This window comes from Tachysurus fulvidraco, chromosome 6, assembly GCF_022655615.1.
Source record: "Tachysurus fulvidraco isolate hzauxx_2018 chromosome 6, HZAU_PFXX_2.0, whole genome shotgun sequence".
Taxonomy (NCBI): domain Eukaryota; kingdom Metazoa; phylum Chordata; class Actinopteri; order Siluriformes; family Bagridae; genus Tachysurus; species Tachysurus fulvidraco.
Window position 1 is genome coordinate 4,312,408 of NC_062523.1, and position 20,293 is coordinate 4,332,700.

The following is a 20,293-nucleotide window of genomic DNA, read 5'->3' on the forward strand; positions in this document are numbered from 1 at the left end:
AAACTCTGGTTATTGCACAATTTTCTTCAATTAAATGAGAAAAAATCTGATAATTATCTTTGGGGGGGCACGATGGCTTAGTGGTTAGCATATTCGCCTCACACCTCCAGGGATGGGAGTTCGATTCCCGCCTCTGCCTTGTGTGTGTGGAGTTTGCATGTTCTCCCTGGATATACCTATAAAAAATACTGTTAGGAATCTTGGTGTTATTATTGACTCTTCCCTCAGCTTTGACAACCAGATTAAGTCAGTGGTAAAGAGTAGTTTTTATCAACTTAGTCTGCTCTCCAGGCTGAAATCCATCCTTAATACTAAAGACCTACAGGTCATAGTGTATGCTTTTATCACCTGAAGACTGGACTATTGCAACTCTCTGTATGTTGGGATAAGCAAACACAATCTATCTCGTCTACAATTAGTGCAGAATGCGGCAGCTAGGTTTCTAACTGGCACAAAAATTAGGGAACACATAATTCCAGTATTATCTACTCTTCACTGGCTTCCAGTCCAGTATAGAATTGATTTAAAAATGTTATTGATGGTTTTTAAGGCTTTTCACAACATTGCCCCAAGCTATATCACCAACCTCTTAAAGGACCATACTCCAGTCAGGTCTCTGAGATCAGGAGACTTCTACTGGCAGTTCCCCTACTGGTAGTTCCCCTACTGGTAGTTCCCCGTTCCTCAAAAAAATCTAGGGGCAATGGAGCTTTTATGGTCATCGCCCCAAAACTATGGAACAGCCTCCCTTTGCACATTCCGCAGGCCTCAACTTTAGAAGATTTTAAGTCTCAGTTAAAAACCTATCTTTTTAATTTAGCGTTTATTGAGAATAGACCTTGTTCAGAGGGAGTTTCTTGATGCTTTTCTGTATTTTATTTCATTTGATCTTTTATCTGTTTCCCTTTTATGTATTTTATTTTTTATCTGTTTTATTTTTCTTTGTTATAATCGGTCTGATATATATTACGCTGTTTGTAATATTGTGCAGCACTTTGGGCAGTTGAAATTTCAGTAAAATGTGCTATATACATGAATAAAGTTGAAGTTGAAAGTTGATTTCAATAGGAGTTTCATGACAATAGGTCAGTTTGAACCCTGTGATATAGGGTTACTGCTGGTTGGCTAATTATTGGCTAATGCTTACATTTACAGCATTTGGCAGATGCCTCATTGACTCATTGAATGCATGAACTCTGGTTCACTAGGCTACAGACTTAAGATACCACGAGCCTAGATCACTGTTCAATTATTATTCGTTTTTATTTATAAAATACACATATACAACAAACAGGGAAGAAAGTGCTAGTTGAAGTGTTTCATGGATAAGTAGGTCTTCAACCGGGAAAATAGCCAGTGAATCAGCTGTCCAAACCCCTAGGGGAAGTTCATTCCACCCCCTTGGTGCCAGAACAGAAAAGAGTCTTGTAGTATACTTACTTAAGAGGGAGCTGGTCCATTTTTGGATTTGTAGGCCTATTTGTAGGCGTTTTGAATCTGATGCGTGCAGCTTTAGGAAACCAGTGGAGGGTTAGCAGCAGCGGGGTGGTATGGGAGAACTTAGGCAGGTTGAAAACAAGTCATGCAGCTCTTATGTACTCAGGTCATCTTCAACAAGTTATGTACAGATTAGACTGAATATGAACTGTATCAAATTTAGATGAATAGGACTTCCCGCCCCAGCCACATTGAGAACATTGCTCTCTCTTTGCACAGCTGAGGACCACCCTCTCTTAGGGGATGAGCTATGGAGGGAAGTATGGTGTTAAATGCTACACTGTATTCAACACAATGTATCAAAACTTCCTTTTCTGCTGTAAAGACACCTCAGGACTGTATGTAGAATGTGTGACAGTGATGTTCTACTGTACCCTGTATGGTGTGTGTGAGTGACCAGTAGAATTTGCATTTTAGGAGGTGAACACGGTCATACCGACTCAAATTCCCACAATCCCATTTTTCCATGCATTTAAAACTGCCCATAAACCAAAATTATGCAATTCCTCTGTCTCCACTGGACAATGAAGGCTGAAGAGGGGGGCCAGTATCTAGTGGACTATGAGGCCAAGATGAAAGATTATGGGTGGACAAATGAGACATCCTTTACTCAAACTTAGCACAAATCCAGAAATTCCATGATAACCACCCAGGAAGACCTGCTACCAAACCCAGGTGATGCCCTAGTACAGGGGTCGGCAACCTTAAACACTCAAAGAGCCATTTGGACCCGTTTCCCACAGAAAAAAAACACAGGGAGCCACAAAACCCATTTGACATCTAAAATGAAGAGAACACTGTATATATCGTGTTTTACCTTTATGGAAAGTAGAAAAAACTGTAGTGTGTTGCATTTATGAAATCAATGAACTGCTACCGAGTAAACGAAATTTTATTTCTGCAGGCAAACAAAAATATTTTGAACAGTTTGAACTACCCTTAAGTAAAAAGACGCTGGGTTGAAGGTTACTTTCAAATAAAATGTTTAATGTCTAATTGAGTCCTCTTCGGCTCTCAAGTTTTGAAGACAGGAAAGCGTGACATCTCCAACCCCCACGCAACCCCAACTTTTTTCATTGGTTGTCTTTCCCAGATATTGCTATTTTCTGATTGGCTATTGTGTAGCCTCTTTTTGATTGGCTGATAAGTGTCAGGCTCGACTAATGACTTCAGGGGAGATGAGCTTGATTCCTGCGCGGTTCCAGACAGCGGTGCGGACTGATACATTTTGGGCGCTGCAGCTTATTAAATATATGATAAATAGTCAAAAAGTTTTTCTGCATGAGAAATACGATGTGTGGTGGGAGAACGTGATAAAAGACCCACATGCGTGACTATCACTCTCAATGCGTGACACCTGACAGTCCTGCATGACATCAAAATTTTAACTTGCTGGCTGCAGCAAACCAACAATGCGTCTGCTTCTGTGTGTTGGATTTCACAAGTCGGCAGTTATGACGCATATTTTGAGCGACAAAAAAATTAAACAGGGTTTATTTTAATGTTACAAGAGCATCATAATCTTAGAATTTAGAATTACTTTTTTTAACTGACTAAATAACTAACTAAAATAAAATAAATTTAAATAAAATTTTTATTTTCCAAATCTGCAGAGGGATGAAAGAGCCACTTGCCACTTCGGAGCCGCGGGTTCCCGACCCCTGCCCTAGTAGGAGAACACCAGAAGGTGTTCATAGAGGTGGGGTTCTGAAACAACTTCATTCGCACGTCCCCCTTTCACCACCAGAGGGAATCCTCATCCTAACATCTGAATTTCTATGCATAATGCAATAAAGCTGCTTTAAGTCAATGGCCATTGTTAAAAGCACTTAACAAATAAAATTGTACTAAACACTTGCTTTCTTGTACCACCATTCTGGCTGATCTCACTTACCTGAGAAGCCTGAGTGTAACAACTTCCAGAGACGTCTGCTTAATACTTAATTTTGCACAAATAAGTATTTCATTTTCTAGGTTCTCTTGTGTGGTGAATTGCGACTGTGACAGGCTGACCATAGACATGCAGAAGATGAAGGTGGTGAAAAAAGTGCTCTTTTTTTTTTTAAAGTACTTCAGGTGAAATGAGGTGTATAGGCCATGAAGGGTGCTGTCATTAATAGTATGCTCTGTGGAATGAGTTCTGCCTGGATCCAGGGAGCTCATACTGCTCAGGGATTGTGGTTCTCACTTTTATCAGCATGTTCTGGAATACAGAGAAAATCATCAGATTTGGGTTGCTGTTTTCACAGTGAATAATGTGTTTTCATGTTTAACTTTTCCTTGCCTTTCCTAGCATTTGACTAAACCTTGGTTATTCTAGTTCTTTCTTTCTTTCTTTCTTTCTTTCTTTCTTTCTTTCTTTCTTTCTTTCTTTCTTTCTTTTTCTTCTTTAAAATATTTTTTGTCCATTTGCATCAACAATCGTGTAATGTCAGTCAGTAGTACTTTCATGTCTTCAAAGTCCCTTAAGCATCTCAGGTGGTACAGACGCTGCCGGGCCTTCTTCACCAGGGTGTTGATGTGACAGGACCAAAACAGGAAACTGTCCACTCTCCCCAATGGGGTCCCATTGATGTTTACCGGTTGGTATGACCGCTCCTGCTGAAGTCCACTATCAACTCCTTAGTCTTGCTGACATTCAGAGGATTGTTCTCCTAGCACCATCTCTCCAGGTTTTTAGTCTCCTTTAAGTAGGTATGAGTGCGTATATGATTGATCTGATTACAAATATATGAGACTGAACCTTTCAGAGTTGGAATTAGTGTCAAAAAAAAACACTTAAGGCCCACACACATTGTACACAGTGTACATTAGGTAACACTGGAATCATGGGGAAAAATCCAAACCTGCAGGTACCTAATAAAATGCGAAGTGAATGTTTGAAATAAAATGAATATTTGTTTAATAACTGCCGATGATACAAAAATGTTATCTATATATAATCAATTAATGAATACCAAATTTGTTCATGTAGAGAAGACACTGTCTGACTAGGAGGGAGGAAAAGTATGATTAGCAGCCAGTAGGCATAGGTAAAAGGGGGACTGAAAGAAAAAAAGCACTTAAACTGAGCCCAGATTCTGAGAGAGGCTTTGACAAGCACATTCTTGGTTTCAGGAAAGATAGAAATCTTCTTACCCATATGGATAAGAGGAAAAGCTTCTCTGGTTTTACAAAGAATTTGGGTCTAAACTAAAATAACTAAAGGATGAAAAGGCTGACCATCCTTGGGCCTAGAGACTTCAGTACAATTGTCAAAGTCCAGTTTGGGTTTATCAATATGTTTGAGTAAGTCTTGTAGGAGCTGGGCAAAAGTATTATAAAAAAAATTAATAAAACTACTAGAAAACTAGAGTTTAAAAAGTATGATAGAATAAAGTAACCTTTAAAGACTTGTTTAGATGATATCTTGTGTTCAGAATAGGAAAAGACCTGTTACCTCATGTACCATCATTCAAGAGTGGCTTACTTAATTAGTTTGCATTAGACATATTTGAATAGGAAATCTGATTTGCTTGCACTGACTTTGAGGCTACAGATGAGTTTGACTTTCAATGCCTCCAATTTGGGTACTTCATAAGCTAGGGAGTTGCTGTGAGCTGTTCCAGAATATACTGTACTGGGGTGTAACCTGAGCTACACCGAAAGCATATCATGAATCAGTATAGTTATTTTAACAGACAGCATGCCATTGTTAGAGCTACAAGCTCAACGGCTTGATCTAAAAGATAAGGAATGAAATTAGCTTCATGCAACCAGTAGGCAAAGAACAAAATGTACATACCGCTTTCCAATGGGTGTCACGACAGATCAAGTCAAGTCAAGTCAAGTCACCGTTATTGTCATATCACCACAGTACATGTGCCATGGTGAGTGAAATTCTTGGTAGCGAGCTCCAGAAATTGCAGAACCATTTACATACAGTAGTTAAGAACAGAAATTAGAACAATTTACAAACAGGTTAAAAAAATGTACCATTTGAAATGTGCAAATGTGGAAAAGATGCAATGTGCTCATACATAGTCAGTACACACAGTGTACTACTAGACATATTTACAATGCACTACACATTATATACAGTATGAATTTTATATATATATATATATATATATAAAGTATGTTTAAATATAAATAATATATATAAGTATAAATATTATATATGTAACATGTAAGGTGCAACAGACTGTACAGATACAGAAATGTCCTGTGGTACCGATAGCTTATTGTCAGATAGATTGTTATATTAAATTAAATGCAGTGTGTGTATAGTATAGTGTAGTGTGCGTATAGTCCAGTGTGTATATATGCAGAGCAAAGAGATCAGTTTTAGAAAAGCAGTCAAGCTCCAACCAGCCTTCAGGAGCCTGTTCCACCTACTCTCTGGGGAATCTCAGAATCTCTGGGATGTTTTGCATATTACAGGTTTAATAGTGAGAGTCTGTGTGGCATGTATTTTGTCTGAATGTTATTGAGAATGGTGACTACTTGAAGCAGTGCATTCAGTGTAAGTGGATGTAGAAAAACAACCTTTTCAGTATCTGAAACCAGTAAAGCAGAGGCAGCAACTGAATGCAAACATTCAGGCATACCTTGGACCACAGTGTCGAGAGATTTAGAAAGATATATTACTGGACAATAAACACCACCATGCTCTTGGGCCAAAACTCCCACAGTCATGCCCCTGTGCTCAATGACATAGATATGATACGGAGCATTATAGTGAGGTATAGTGAACCAAGACCAGGAGTAGATGCATAAATGTGGATCATATAGCCACACCTACTAAAATTCAAGAGATTTGTGTAATATGTTAAACCTACTTCTGCTAACATATTTAAAGGCACTGTCACCTTTCAAGAAATTTGAAAAATAATCAGTAGAGTCTCTTCAAGTGTTCTTCAGATCATATGGGGATACATATGTAATGGGGTAGAAGGTGTAGGACTACAAATTGGGTGGACTACAAATCCCAGGTGACGTCCTCTTTGTGTACCATATGCTAAGAAATGCTGTTTGGTGTTTTTCAAGGCTGTGTTATAGCAGATGAAAAGACCAATTGATTAATGAGCAGCATAGCAGCCTAGAACTGAATTGTAAAGGTAAGGGTTGTGAAGTATGCTTACTATAGGAATTGGTTTTAAGTTTTTTATATTGTAATTTGTGCTTTTAATATGTAACTCTTTAAAGTGTTTTTAAGGTTATTAAATATGGTATGGCAATCAATTTATCTTTTTACAGATGATGTATGATTGCCGTTTACTTTTATTGAAAGCATTGATGGCTTAATGTTTTTTGTTTTTTTGTTTTTTTTTTTGGTTTGTTTTATTTATCTTGGACCAACTGATGACCGAGGGGTTTCCATTACCTTATACATGTGGTGTACTCTGTGGGGGGGGAACATCTTGTTGTGGTTTGAGGGTATGATTTCCTTTTGCCGTGGAGTGCGGATTGAACGGGTTTTGGTTTTATTGTAATTTGAGTGTGCACTTATTTGCAGAGTAGCAACTACTATTAAATAGGCTTGGGAACCCTGTTGTCTGTAATGGTTACAAGATAGTTCTTTTTCTTTCTTTCTTTGTTTTTGCTTGTCTGATCTTTTTGATTCTTTCTGATGCTACTTGGAAATGTTGTAAAATAAACATTGTCATATTTGCAAAGAAACACACTGTAGTGGTTACCCTTAATTTTAAGGTATCTCCTCATCCCCTTATGGGGTGATGGGGTTACACATAGTAGTAGTAGTAGTAGTAACCTTTATTGTCACTGGTCACAAGAGTGTCTTGCTGCAGTGCTCTTCCAGGGGAATTGTTGTTCCAACAGCGGCCTTGGCCGAGGCCAATGCTGGTTGAGGGGAGCCGAAAGCAGATAAGATTGGGATTGTTTGGTCTTGGGGGGAGTAGACATATATTCCAATGTACACGACTACTCTCTTGGTCCGTTCTAGTCTCCAAATCAATCCATTTTTCTTTCCAAAGCAGTGAGCTTCTCTGTGATGTTAACCAAAGCAGTATCCAAAGCAGTGAGCCTCACCGTGATGTTATCCATATTGCGGTTAATAGTCCCAGCCTCAGTGCTGACCGCCCTGCCCACTGCATCAATCATGACGGGCAGCCTTTGAGGTTTTATACGGCTGTCACCGTTTTCTGATTTTTTCAATAAACCAGGGCAATCCATAATCCAATCAGCAGAACTCCTGTTATCATGGTTCCGAATAGGTAAATATCTTCAACGTCCTCCACGGAAAGAGCCACCAGACACACGACCCGCCACTTCTCCCAAGTATCCATCGTATTGCCAGCTGTAAACGTTCTGGCAGGGCAGTCAGGTTCCCGTGATCCCAAGCTTCTCGTCGAGATGATGGTGTCAATTGCGTTGAGAGACCAGTTTATCAAATCCATGATGTTTTTTAGTTTGGAGAGCAGTGCGGAGAGAGTCTCTCAAAGTATAAGACAATAGATGAGATGAGAGGAGCAAAGCAGGGAAAGTAAGGGGGAGAGAGAGAGAGGGAGAGAAAATGCGACCGCCTTCGTTGAGAGCCAAAAGAGAGAAAAAGCAATCAAACAACAAACATAAAACACATATATAAACAGCAATCTTTTTAAAATGTGTTTACCATGAGACCAGTGGTTAGTGGTTAGATACAGCTTACTTCCTTTTTTACAACTTTGCTTTCAGATTCATTGGCCCATTACAGGTGAACCATTTTGGATATTTGGCTTACTCTCAAGATTACATATGCCAAATTAGTGATGAATGATGTTAAAGGAGTAGTGAGAAAAATCCTAATTACAGGTACAAATGTGATGTCAAAGCTTGCTACGCATTGGGTTTTGATGACTCAGTGATGAAGATTCAATTCTCTTTGCATAGTCAAGCTGTCTGAAAGGTGCAAACTACCTTGCATGATGATATAGTACAGAGTAGAATACACAAGCTCTTTAGAGGATAGTATGATCACCTGTGCTCCCTATACACCACTGCAATCGACAAAACTATAGCATTCCTGGACCATGGACAGCTATTTGAAGAATGAATGATCCTTGCTGTTGTGGTCAGGTGACTCAGGCCCTCAGTCGGTATAAAACCTAGGATTACACTTTGGATTTGTTTAGACAGAATAAAGAAACCTACATTACCATCAATATAAAAATATTATTCCATATCTAATATATTGTATATGCTATGTTTGGCACTTTCATGGAAATGAAGTCCTGAATGCCAAACCATTCAACTTGCCTGTGCAACCCTAAAGAGCCAACCTAAAAACAATGAATCTAGAACTGTTACCCTAGCGTCCTACCTAAATTGATAGATAGGTTGAGTAATTTAACACCATTCTCCAGAAAATCCGAGCCACAACCTCAGAGCAATCCCATTGTGAGTGGAATTTTATGGTTACTTAGGCTCACAGAGCTTGTGCTCTTCTGCTGGGAGCTAACTGAGCCTACTTCTCTAGTCACTGGAATGTTCCCAATGATACATGGCTCAGATGAGGGAGGAGCTGGAGTCAGCCCGCTACCAAATAATAGCAGTTACACCCCTATTGGTGAGTGATGACAAGAGTGAACTCCTAGACAATGAGAGAGAGACCATGAGACCAACAGAGACTATGACATTAAGATACATTTAAATGTACTGTAAAGCCATAAGCAAGGCAAGAGTCTCCTCTTCACTAGCACTGTAGTTTAGTTAGTGTTTCAGGAATGTCTTTGAGAAGTAGCACACAGGGTTGATCCCCTTTTACCAGAAGTTACAGTGAGTAGAAAGCAGTCTGGCACTCTGGAGACCACTTGCACAAGACACTTTGGCCTAACAAGTTAGTAAGAAGTAAAACAAAATTAGCAAAACGATCGAAATATAGTGATAACATCCAGCCTGCCTAAAAAGTGACCGAGATCTCATCCTGTTTTTGGAACTGAAAATGCACAAATTACTTGGATTTTGACATCAAAATATGTTTCCACCATATTCTGCCCCACAATTTTCCCCAAGTGACCACCCTGTACTGAATTCACATTTATCCAAATTAAATTAAAGGGTTCAAACCTTGGACAGCTATTCCATGTTTATATAAGTACTCTGTCTCTTGCTTCATAATCGCTTGCTTAGCAGTGCTGGCTTAGGGTTTGCTCCATAAGGATGCTGCTTGATAAGCAAATGATCACCTATGTCAATGTCATGTGTGAGAAGGGAGCAAACAAACTAGGAAACATTTTAATGAGCCTTGATGTCTCCTTGAAGAGATGCAGGCAAATTTTCTCATTTCTTAGGTAAACGCTGCAACACCTCATAGTTTGGACACACAGTAAAAGAGGACACATATTTCCTACCAAGATATAGACCATCTATCTGTGGGGAGCATTCATTGTATGGGCCATTGAATCTGGTCTGGAGTGAAGAAATGGCACTGGCAATAAGGCTAAAACTCCAGCATTATACAAACAGGCAACTGCAAGACAATCATACCAGTCCTTCATGTCATCCTGAGAGGAGCTTAAAGCTTAACCATTGCCAGAACTATAGGAAGTTCAAACTCAAGTTGGTGCAAAACAGTTAGTCAGTCAAGCTGATGTTCAAGATTCAAGAATTAGTCATTATTACTCTGCATTCATTCTAGTTCATTCAACAAATGTTTGATATTTAGATGTACAAATATGATGTTCTCCAAACTTTCCACGCTTTGGGTTCTGGTGAAATGAAATGATGACGCTCTTATGTCATTTTGCATGTGCTTTAAATTAATCCTTTTAAGCTGAAGTCAGAAAGTTTCAGCTCAAAGTAAACACCAAACACCAAAGACTCTAAACACCAAAGATGATGTATCTCTTTTTTATTTGTCACCTGTTTGTCCTTTATGGGACATCTGTAAGTCTGACAAGAGAATACTTTTTAATTTCTCAGCAGATGACCTGGACTACAGCTCAGAACAATTGCATACACCACTTTGGGAATTTGGCTACCATCACTTCTGAAGAGGAAAACAACAAAGCTGTGGCGGTTACAGGACAAAACCTATCTTGGAATGGGCTGATCAGAACTGCACCATATGTAAACAACTGGACATGGACTGATGGAGATAAAACAAATTTCACAAAGTGGTACCTTGGCAGGCCCAATGGTATGAATACAGGAAAGAATTGTGTTGTTATGGATCAAAATGGCTGGCGTGATACTAGCTGTGATGGAGGGTTTTTTTCTGTTTGTTCTAGGAGTTTCATATTGGTGAATGAGAAAAAAACCTGGGAGATGGCTCTTCAGCATTGCAGGACTCAATACACTGGCTTGGCTTTTATGGATTCGGATAGATCGCTTCAATATTATCAGACACTGCTTAAAACAGAGACTCAATCAGCAACTGTGTGGACAGGAATGCGTTTCCTTGATGGAAAATGGTTCTGGGTGAACGGGATGCTGCTGGGGAGCAATGTACCTCTACCTCAATGCCCAATTCTGCCATATAGGTGTGGTGCCTTCAACTTCAACACATCAGTCTGGGAGAACAGAGACTGCAATGAGGAGCTCAATTTCCTATGCTATCACTGAAGGTGGGTATTAAACATTCAAAACATGAACCAGAAATGTGTTAGATTGAATATTATTGTAATAATGCAGGATTATTAATAGAATTTTAAGACCAGCACCATAGACTTTACAATAAAAATAATTTTAAATAACATTCAATTTCTCCTTTACTGATTCATTAAACATGAATGTGACATTTTTTTTTTCCATTTTCTAGAGATAACTCTCTACAATCTTCTCTAGAATAAGAGGAATCTCCATCAAGAAGCATTCTTCAAGGAATCATTTAGAATATTATAGATATTATGTAGTATGAATATCTTGGGTCATCACCTTTTACCCTTAATATAACAGTAAAATAATTTTGGTTGATTAAAAATTAGGGCAGGTGTTGTATAATTATCTTTATTTTACTTTTCTTTTTAATAATATGTTAAAACATTGTGTACCTTGTGAATAAACATTTAGGGATTAGTTTTGCTAGAATAATTTAATGGACCAATTGATTGGGTTTTCAGTAATAGTTATAAAAAGCTAATGTTTAGAAATGGAAAACTAAGATTACATTAGTCCTAATAGACTTTCTCTTTTCCTTTGCATTTGACATATTTGCATAGGAAATCAGATACACAAAGCTACTTTTTTAACATTAGTTTGCATTAATTTTGAGTCACCAGATGCCCTTTAGTGCTTTTAATTCATTGGTATTGCTGTACTACATACACTCATTAACATAATCATTCTTCAGAGAATACCTTGCATGATTTTGTTTTTTTAGAAGTTAGGAATAGAAAATGCACTGCTTTAGTCAGTGTGAAACGATTTAATGAAAATGATAATCACACTGATGTCATGTGAAATTGAATTAAATATTAATTGTAATAGTAAGAAATTAAAAATTAAAAATGTAGCAATACAATTCAGTACCTTTTTTGTTCCTGAGAAACATATATTTAAACTCCCACTGGACAATTTGAGGGTCATGACAAAGCAAGCTAGTCTTGTACATGCGTTATAGGTTTTGTGTGTAATTATGCAAACAGTTGTATGTTTTGTATGTATGTACATTTTTAAGACAGCCATATTGATTACATACTTAATTTTTGTTTGCAATGTTGATAATTGAAATTAGTTGAATTAGATTTTATTTGTATTTGGACAATAAATGGCAAAAAAAAATAAAATAATTGCCTGCAGTTTTGGATCACAATAAAAATGTGGCTGATTGGAGCTTGTTTATGAACCTACTAGGGCCTCCAGGAAGAAAGGAAATACAGTAATACAACATAGTTGTAGAAATAGTGTGAACTAGTTTTTCTGCATTGTGTTTATTTTAGCAATATGTCAGAGATGAATGAAGGCTATGCTAGTAATATTATCTACATTATCTTCAAATAAATGACCACACCAAGGTCCTTTACTGTTTCACATGAATTATTTTCTACGATTGTCTACTATTCTTACACATTGCTTTGCTGAAACATATAACTGAGTATCATCAACACAACAGTGGAAGCTTATACCATGTTTATGGATAATTTTACCCAGAGATAATATATTTAAGGAAAAAAGCAGTGGGCCTAGAATAGGACCTTGCAGAACACAAACCTTTACCTTGGTATGTGTGGCGGTATAGGAGCAGAGTAGGTGAGGGGGTGTGCGGTTTTGGTTGCAACGAGAACATCCTGCTAACTGCACCAGAATGTGGCGCTGTTTAGTTGGAGCAATTGCAGTTGCAATTGCACAAAGGCACGAAGTGTCAGTTAACGCAATTCTATACCTCGATCCAAATATCTTCTACTAGGAGTCCGACTATGCCACCCCAGGAGTTTCACCCAGGGAACTATTAACGATATCCCAACAAGAATGTTAGGTCAAACAAATCCGTTATTATTAAAAAGATGGCAGATGAGAAGCATGAGTGCAGTTCCAAATTCAACCTTTTTATATACAAGTCTTCTAATAATAACAATCTTAAAACAGTTAGGCCACACTGTTATATGTTACTAATCCCAGGGGGGAACACACACACAAAAGCAGTTGACAAAAAGACTGAATTGTATGCAATATGTAAAATAAAATACCAAAATCCTGGGCTGAGGTCCCCAAGGGGAAGAAGCGATCACTTGCTCATGTAAGTTAGTAACAAGAACAACTCACAGATCCCTGTACTATCACATCAAACTTGCACCCACAGTGTATGCAACCCACCCACCGCCCCAGTGTACGCAACCCCCACAAACTCAATGTACACACCACACACGGAAGAAACCACCACCTAAAAAGGGGAGAGAAGATCCTTCCACCCGGGGGCGCGGGTGGGAAGAGTAGCCAAAAGTTGTACTCAAGTAAAAGTACTGTTACTTCAGAATAATATGATTCAAGTAAAAGTAAAAAGTAGGCATCCATATTAATTACTTGAATAAGAGTAAAAAAGTACTTGGTGAAAAAACTACTCAAGTACTGAGTAACTGTTGAGTAACGTCTGATTTATTTTTTAACACAAGACAGTCAGACAGACAAAAATACAAAATAATCTTTAGGCAAATTATGGCTCATCCAATCAATAGAATAAATTAAAATAAATTAATTACAAAATAGCTTAAATTAAAATAACTCCGGTAAATTCAAATACTTAATAAATAAAATAAATAAAATAATAATAAATAAAAAATAAATATACACAAGTAACACAAATTTCCAAACCTTTATACTTTAACAGGCAGAACTAGAACGAGTCAGCCCATAAACTGTGTGTGTCTCCAGTGACCGAACAACAGAAGAAAAACACACATTTCATACCAGGCATGCTGAACAGAAAACTGCACACCAGAAGGAAGCGGTCAACGTAAAATGTGTGTGTGTGCGTGTGTGAAAACATGCAGAAAAACTATTTCACTATTAAACTTCAACAGTAGCTGGCTCTCAAGGTTCTTGCTGTGAAGCTATGACCATTTAGCAGTGAACAGGAGTCCTGCATGACTGAAAAGTCTCTCACAGGCTGCAGATGCAGGAAGAACTGTGTTGACTTTGAGTGACAGATTCTTGATGAGAGGAAAGGTGTGGAGTAGATCAATACCTGCAGGGGAAGGACATGAAAGGTACCTCTCCAGCTCTCCTACTTGTGATTTTCCCAACTCCATGGATGCAAAGAAGTCATCTTCATTAGAGGGGCTGCTGTTTGTGCTGGTGACATCATCCAAGTCTGTGTCAAGGTGATTCCTGATGAAGTCAAGGCCTGTGGGTTAGGGTTAATCATTTTAGGGCAAGATAAATCGTTTTTCAAAATAATTAAGTCTGTACATTATTCTTACCCTTCTACTGTCAAGCTGCTGATGTTTGACATTAAAAGCTACCTGAGCTTCTAACTATATTGCCATCCTGTGGTTTGTCAACGATACACTATAATCCTAAATGTCAGTAACATTATACAGATTTATATAGGTCAATGTCTACTGGTTCACATTTGAATTGATAAACAAGTATATATAGCAGCATTTAAGATGTTCTCCGCTGTGGTCCAGGATGTTCTGAATCTTGGTAGGAGTATTGCTGCTGCAATCAGCTCAGGCTCTTTCATGACGTCTCCAAAACGTTTCTGGATCCCTTGCTGCAGGGCGTGAACAAGAGGTGTACACATTTTGCAAGTTGACTCCAACCTCTTCAGCTTATTCCGCAACTGGTAAAGTGTTGGCAGCAGGAGGCCCATATGCACAGATGATTCCCCTTGGAGGATATTAAGGGCCATGGCAACAGGCTTCATCACAGCAGCATACTCGGACAAAAACCCCATTTCAGCTTTCTTTATTATGCATTGTACATGTTAAATACATATAAATAGAAATAAAATAAATTAGTTTAATTTTTTCATTCAAGTCATCCACAATTGTCACACACCATGCAAAAAAAAAACTTAGTTACTTGAGACAGGTGGATTCACTCATTAATCAGCAAGGCTTATTTATTTTTATTATTCTTTAAAAACAAAATATACATTTTGTCAACTTACATCTTTATCTTTAATGCTGTGCAGACATTGCAAATTGCTTTCTCTCCTTGCTCTCTGTGAATGCGCACAATCCTTTCTACAGCGAGGAACAGGGAGCTCCAGCGTGTCTGATTGGGTCGGAGAAACTGCAGCTTGCATTCACGTTCCACTGTCTCATGAGCCATGGTTGACCTGCTGGTTTTATTCCAAAGAGCTTGACATTTGGCAAAAGCAGACTGAGACAGCCTCTTGTAGGTTTCGTTTGCACCTCCTCCTGCAGCAGTGGCATCAACTGTGGATACAAGATTGAGGAGATGGCATGCACACTTTTGGTGCCTTGGAAGTTGGTACTCAAGGCCTGAGTTGTCATCCAGAATAGCAGACACATCTTGATACGCCACCTCTGACTCACTCTGATTTTCTGTTGCATCATCAAGGGTGGAGTCACTGTCCTCTTGTACATTGGTGGCTTCCTCCTCTTTCTTCTCACCATATAATCTAAAGGCCTTCAGGAAGTTTGAGCCACTGTCTGTTGTTGTCCTGGTCACTTTTTCCCTGATTTTGTACTCAGAATGTATTTCCTCTAATGCAGCTGCAAGGACATCAAACGTGTTTGAGCCTTTGACAGGTCTACAGGTGTTACCCGCCATGTGGCAGCGAAGGCTGTGATTTTTGCATTCTTCACAAGAGTATCACCAGAAGAGGAGGACTTATGCTTTCTGTGGTTCTCTATTAAGTCTGCATACTTTGCCAGTTTGTTGGGGTGAACCCTCTGTGGATAAAAAACAATCTGTGAGGCTATAGGGAGATCAAGACATTAAAATAGACTTATCACATGAAATTTGGATATATATATATATATATATATATATATATATATATATATATATATATACATGTATATATATATATATACACATGTATATATATATATATATATATATATACACATGTATATATATATATATATATATATACGTATATATATATATATACACGTGTATATATATATATATATATATATACACACACACACACATACATACATACATACATACATACATACATATACACAGGGCTCTCAAGTTTTACCAAAAGTTTAGACCTTACTTCTCAGTGTAAGAAATACAAGGTGTGAGCGTGTGAACTGACTGAAATGCGTGTCTCACGGTGAAGACTTGAGAGCTCTGTGTAGCGTCTGGTACCGGTCATTTTAGATTTCATGTCCCAGGCACCCTAAATTTCAACATCTACTCCTCAATTAACCGCTGACCACTCAGTTTTACGATTTTATTGAGGGCTACACTCCACAGTGTCACACACCCACAACTGGCTCCAGAATGACTGGAGCCTACACAAAGACCAGATAACCCCATGTGGCTTCTCTGGGGCCCTCAAACAGAACACACACACACACACACACAAAACACAATGAGACATTCCTTTTACTAATAAAACCCGAAGATAAGATACTCTAAGGTTCTCATTCTTATAACCCTTTTTGTAATGGTTTCTTCTTTTAAGGTAGGCTTGCCTGACTTAAAATTATTTGCTCCTTAATTTCCTGACAAGAGTGTATTTTATTCATGTGTCTGAAAACAACATTGTATTTAACATCAGTTGTACTCTAATTACTGATCATGGCATGTTAATGTATACCTGTTCTAATGCTGTATGCCCCTTTAAGGTCTGATGTCAGAATGTATATGAAGCTATCGTTTTCTTTTTACTTCCCTAATGAAAGTGCATCCTGTTTTATGTTTCATTTTTGTTTCTTTGCCTTTATAAGAACACAATATCTTATTAACATCAGTTACCCTTCGATTACTGACCTGTGTATATAATGTACTGCTGCCTTTATACCTTCATTACCCTTCATGTTTAGTATCCAAATGACCACAAAATTATCGGTTACTCGTTTTTTTCAAACACTGGTGTATTTTATTTGAGCACGAAAGGTGCCATACCGTCTTAATACACCCTGGATCAAACTTTAAAGTCATCTAAAAGTTTGATAGCTAAACCACGCCCACAGACACCTGAAACAAATGGAGTTTTTCCCTCCAAAACCTTGACCGAAGTATTGGTCATCTCCCCAAAGATGGGTGGAGTTCACAACCTTTAAATTGTCACAAACACCACTAATCCGTGGTCAGACTTTCTGAACAGCTTGGAGACGACTCCATCTTCCTTCAAAGAAGTTCCAGCAAGCTTCACTTCCAAGAACGACAACTATTCTGATCTTCAGGAGAACTTGGAAGAACGTCTGACCCCACCCTAACTGACTTTTCAGAGATTTCTCTGTTGCATCCGGACTCTTGTGCAGTAAGCCAATGCAAGTAACCGTTTCCTTTTCCAACCAATTTAGATGCGTAATTTTAAGTAGGAATCTTTCATTGAATCTTAAGGTGAATCTAAGTTTCTGTGACGATTTCCCAGTTAGGGTGTGATTAATTTTTGAGTCTAAGCTTGCCATTCCTTTCCTTCCTGTCTCTAGTTTCTTCTTTCCAGTCTCTTCCTCCCTTTCCCCAATTTTAATTTCTTTTGTTTTATTTTATTTTCATTTTCCCTATTTCTTTTGTTTGTTTGTGTAGTTAGTTTTATGTTGTGTTTGTCTCATTCATTAAATGTCATAATTTTGAGCCACAGGTGATTTGTCTCTGAGTATCGCTCACAAATTAAGGTACCTGCAACATCGGGTCTGAACTACATGCTCTATTGAGTTAATTTAATTCAAAATACGGTGTAAAGTAAAAAGGGGAGTGAACCTTCCTGGGCCGGGAAGATACCTCCTTCATAGAATTAATAAAGGTTACACGGCCTGTTCGGCGGACGAACAGACCAAATAAGTGTAACGTTAATTCCATTACCGTAAATTTCAACTTAGGTTAAAATATTTAGAGTCACTATAACACATTATAGTTACTTATAAACATTTACCTTGCTTCACGAGCCAAAATCGCTACATCTGTCATATGTAACCTAAAAGACAAACATGTGCCTATTGATAGCAAAAAATTAAAATAAAATTAGGAAACTTAGCGCTACATGTTTCCTCAAGTTAGATGTTGAGTTTTTCAATGCTGAAATGTCCGTTTGCTTTGGCAGACACAGAAGACACCTCATAATGTAGCTGCTCTCTCGCACTTTTACTAAGGTAAACATGCTTTCAATATAAGGCCAGGGGTTCGGGTTTTCCTCCTCGTTTGTGTCTGCATGGCCGACGGTTGATGCTGACATGTTTTCGTTGCTAACTAACCCATCCTGCCACTGAGATTGAGTATGGTAACATGACGAGACTGCACAACTACATTTGATTGGTGAAACACAGGCATGTGGTAGAGCCTTAGCGGAAGTTTCTCTCTCTGTCAAAATGATGTGTAGAATACCAAAGAGGTAAAAAGAAAAGTAACAAGCTCATTGTAGCCTAATGTTGCGGAGTTCTTAATCACAAATCTACTCAAGTAAAAAGTATAGTGATTTAAAACTACTCCTAGAAGTATCTTTTTAAAAAAAAAAAAAAAAAAAAACTTACTCAAGTAAATGTAACAGAGTAAATGTAACTTGTTACTACCCACCTCTGCCAGGGGGGGTCCTCCGGCAACTAAAGCAAAAGAAAGAGTAATAAATAAATAAACATACAACTTCAGTCACAAAAGAAAAACACTTCGATGAAAAAAAAATCCCCTCAAACAGACTTTCACAAACAATATGACCATAAATAAGAAAACTCCACCATAAAATAACCTTCATGGGATGTAAGCAGATTATACTGGGCACTAATCCAGGTTATATGCCAGCAATGTAATTCAGTTGCCGAACACTCCCCAGGAATATGCAAAATAAAGGAAAACAACCAGACAACTTCCTTCGTAAATAGCAGTAAGATGACAACACAATCACTGTATTGAACCAAGACACTGTTAAAGCAGCCACCAGCCCCAGATAGTGTGATCCAATAGTCCACATTGTAAGCGTAACAGGAGATATCGATCAAAAAGACGAAAAGGAGGTATCCACATGCCTCCCAATATTACCACAAACACACTAGTCTGGTCTCAGGTGAAGATTCACAACATTCATAAAAGCCACTGTTAAACTGGAAGTTCAGCAGTTGTTCAGCTCACTACTGGAGCACACTAAAGGAGAACAAGCCACCCAAAGGGGCAAAAGGCAAGCTACAGCTACTGCCAGCCAAACAAAGGGACAACCCTGATGTGAAGCATCCCAGCTATCACCAATCAGCCTTTAAATAGGAAGTGCACCCTGCTAATTGGTGAACACAACTGTCAATCATGCTTCCACTTAATTCCATTACAATCACATACACAAATCGCCATTTATATCTACAAACTGATAATTACCAGTAAAAAAGATTGCTGTTCCCTTAAGGACAACAATATGTTCTAGCCTATCAAGTACAACGGCACTGAGGTCAAGCAACATTTAGCAAGGAGACACAACCTGATCAGATTTCAGTATTAGGTAAAAATTACCACTTTAATTACTTTAGGTTTTATATTTATAGAATTTTGCCACTGAAATAATTCTTGAATTCATTGTTGCTAGATATTAATGGTGTGCATGTTTCTGTTGTGATTTTGTTTCTAGTAAATGTTGTTACATTATTAAATAAAAATCTAATTATTTTTGTTATCTTCAATTAGGGTAGAAAAATACTAGTCTGTGTTAGACTAAATTGTAGCAATACAAACTGTTTTATGATACACCTTATTTTTCCAAAACAAATTCTTGTTTTTATGTGGACAAACATGAATAGCAGCTCCATTGTCAAATTTGAATAAGATTGCTTTCAATAGGAGTTTCATGACAATAGGTCAGTTTGAACTCTGCGATATACTTGCTGTGTGCTGGTTGGCTAATTATTGGCTAAAGCTTACATTTACATTTGCAGTATTTGGCAGAAGCCCTTAAGACTTTATCACTGAATGCATGAACTCTGGTTCACCAGGCTACAGACTAAAGATACCATGTGCCTAGATCACTGTTCAACATTTTTTTTTTTATTTAAAATATGCACACATACAACAGACAGGGAAGAAAGTGCTAGTTGAAGTGTTACATGGATAAGTAGGTATTTAACCTTTGTTTGAAAATAGCCAGTATTCAGCTGTCCAAACCCCTAGGGGAAGTTCATTCCACCACTTTGGTGCCAGAACAGGAAAAGTGTCTTGTAGTATACTTACCTCTTACCCTGAGAGATAGTGTGACCAGTGGAGCAGTGCTGGTAGCTCTGAGGGCATGAGGTGCAGTGTGAGGAGTGAT

General features: G+C 38.1%; 1 protein-coding gene and 1 long non-coding RNA gene across 2 annotated transcripts; one reads left to right on the plus strand and one right to left on the minus strand.

Annotated features, from left to right (window-relative positions):
* Positions 1 to 6,575: 6,575 nt before the first annotated feature.
* LOC113661267 lies at positions 6,576 to 11,248 on the plus strand. Its single transcript, XR_003445009.2, has 4 exons — positions 6,576 to 6,596; positions 10,399 to 10,615; positions 10,707 to 11,042; positions 11,237 to 11,248. It is a non-coding gene; the product is annotated as an uncharacterized LOC113661267 (long non-coding RNA).
* A 2,386-nt stretch (positions 11,249 to 13,634) lies between these two features.
* On the minus strand, positions 13,635 to 19,209 carry LOC113661272. Its single transcript, XM_047815211.1, has 4 exons — positions 19,045 to 19,209; positions 18,586 to 18,611; positions 15,029 to 15,779; positions 13,635 to 14,241 (listed from the first exon to the last, which is right to left on the minus strand). The coding sequence occupies exons 3-4, from the start codon at positions 15,655 to 15,657 to the stop codon at positions 13,965 to 13,967; spliced, it is 906 nt and encodes a 301-aa protein (XP_047671167.1). The 5' UTR covers positions 15,658 to 15,779; positions 18,586 to 18,611; positions 19,045 to 19,209; the 3' UTR covers positions 13,635 to 13,964.
* Positions 19,210 to 20,293: the final 1,084 nt, after the last annotated feature.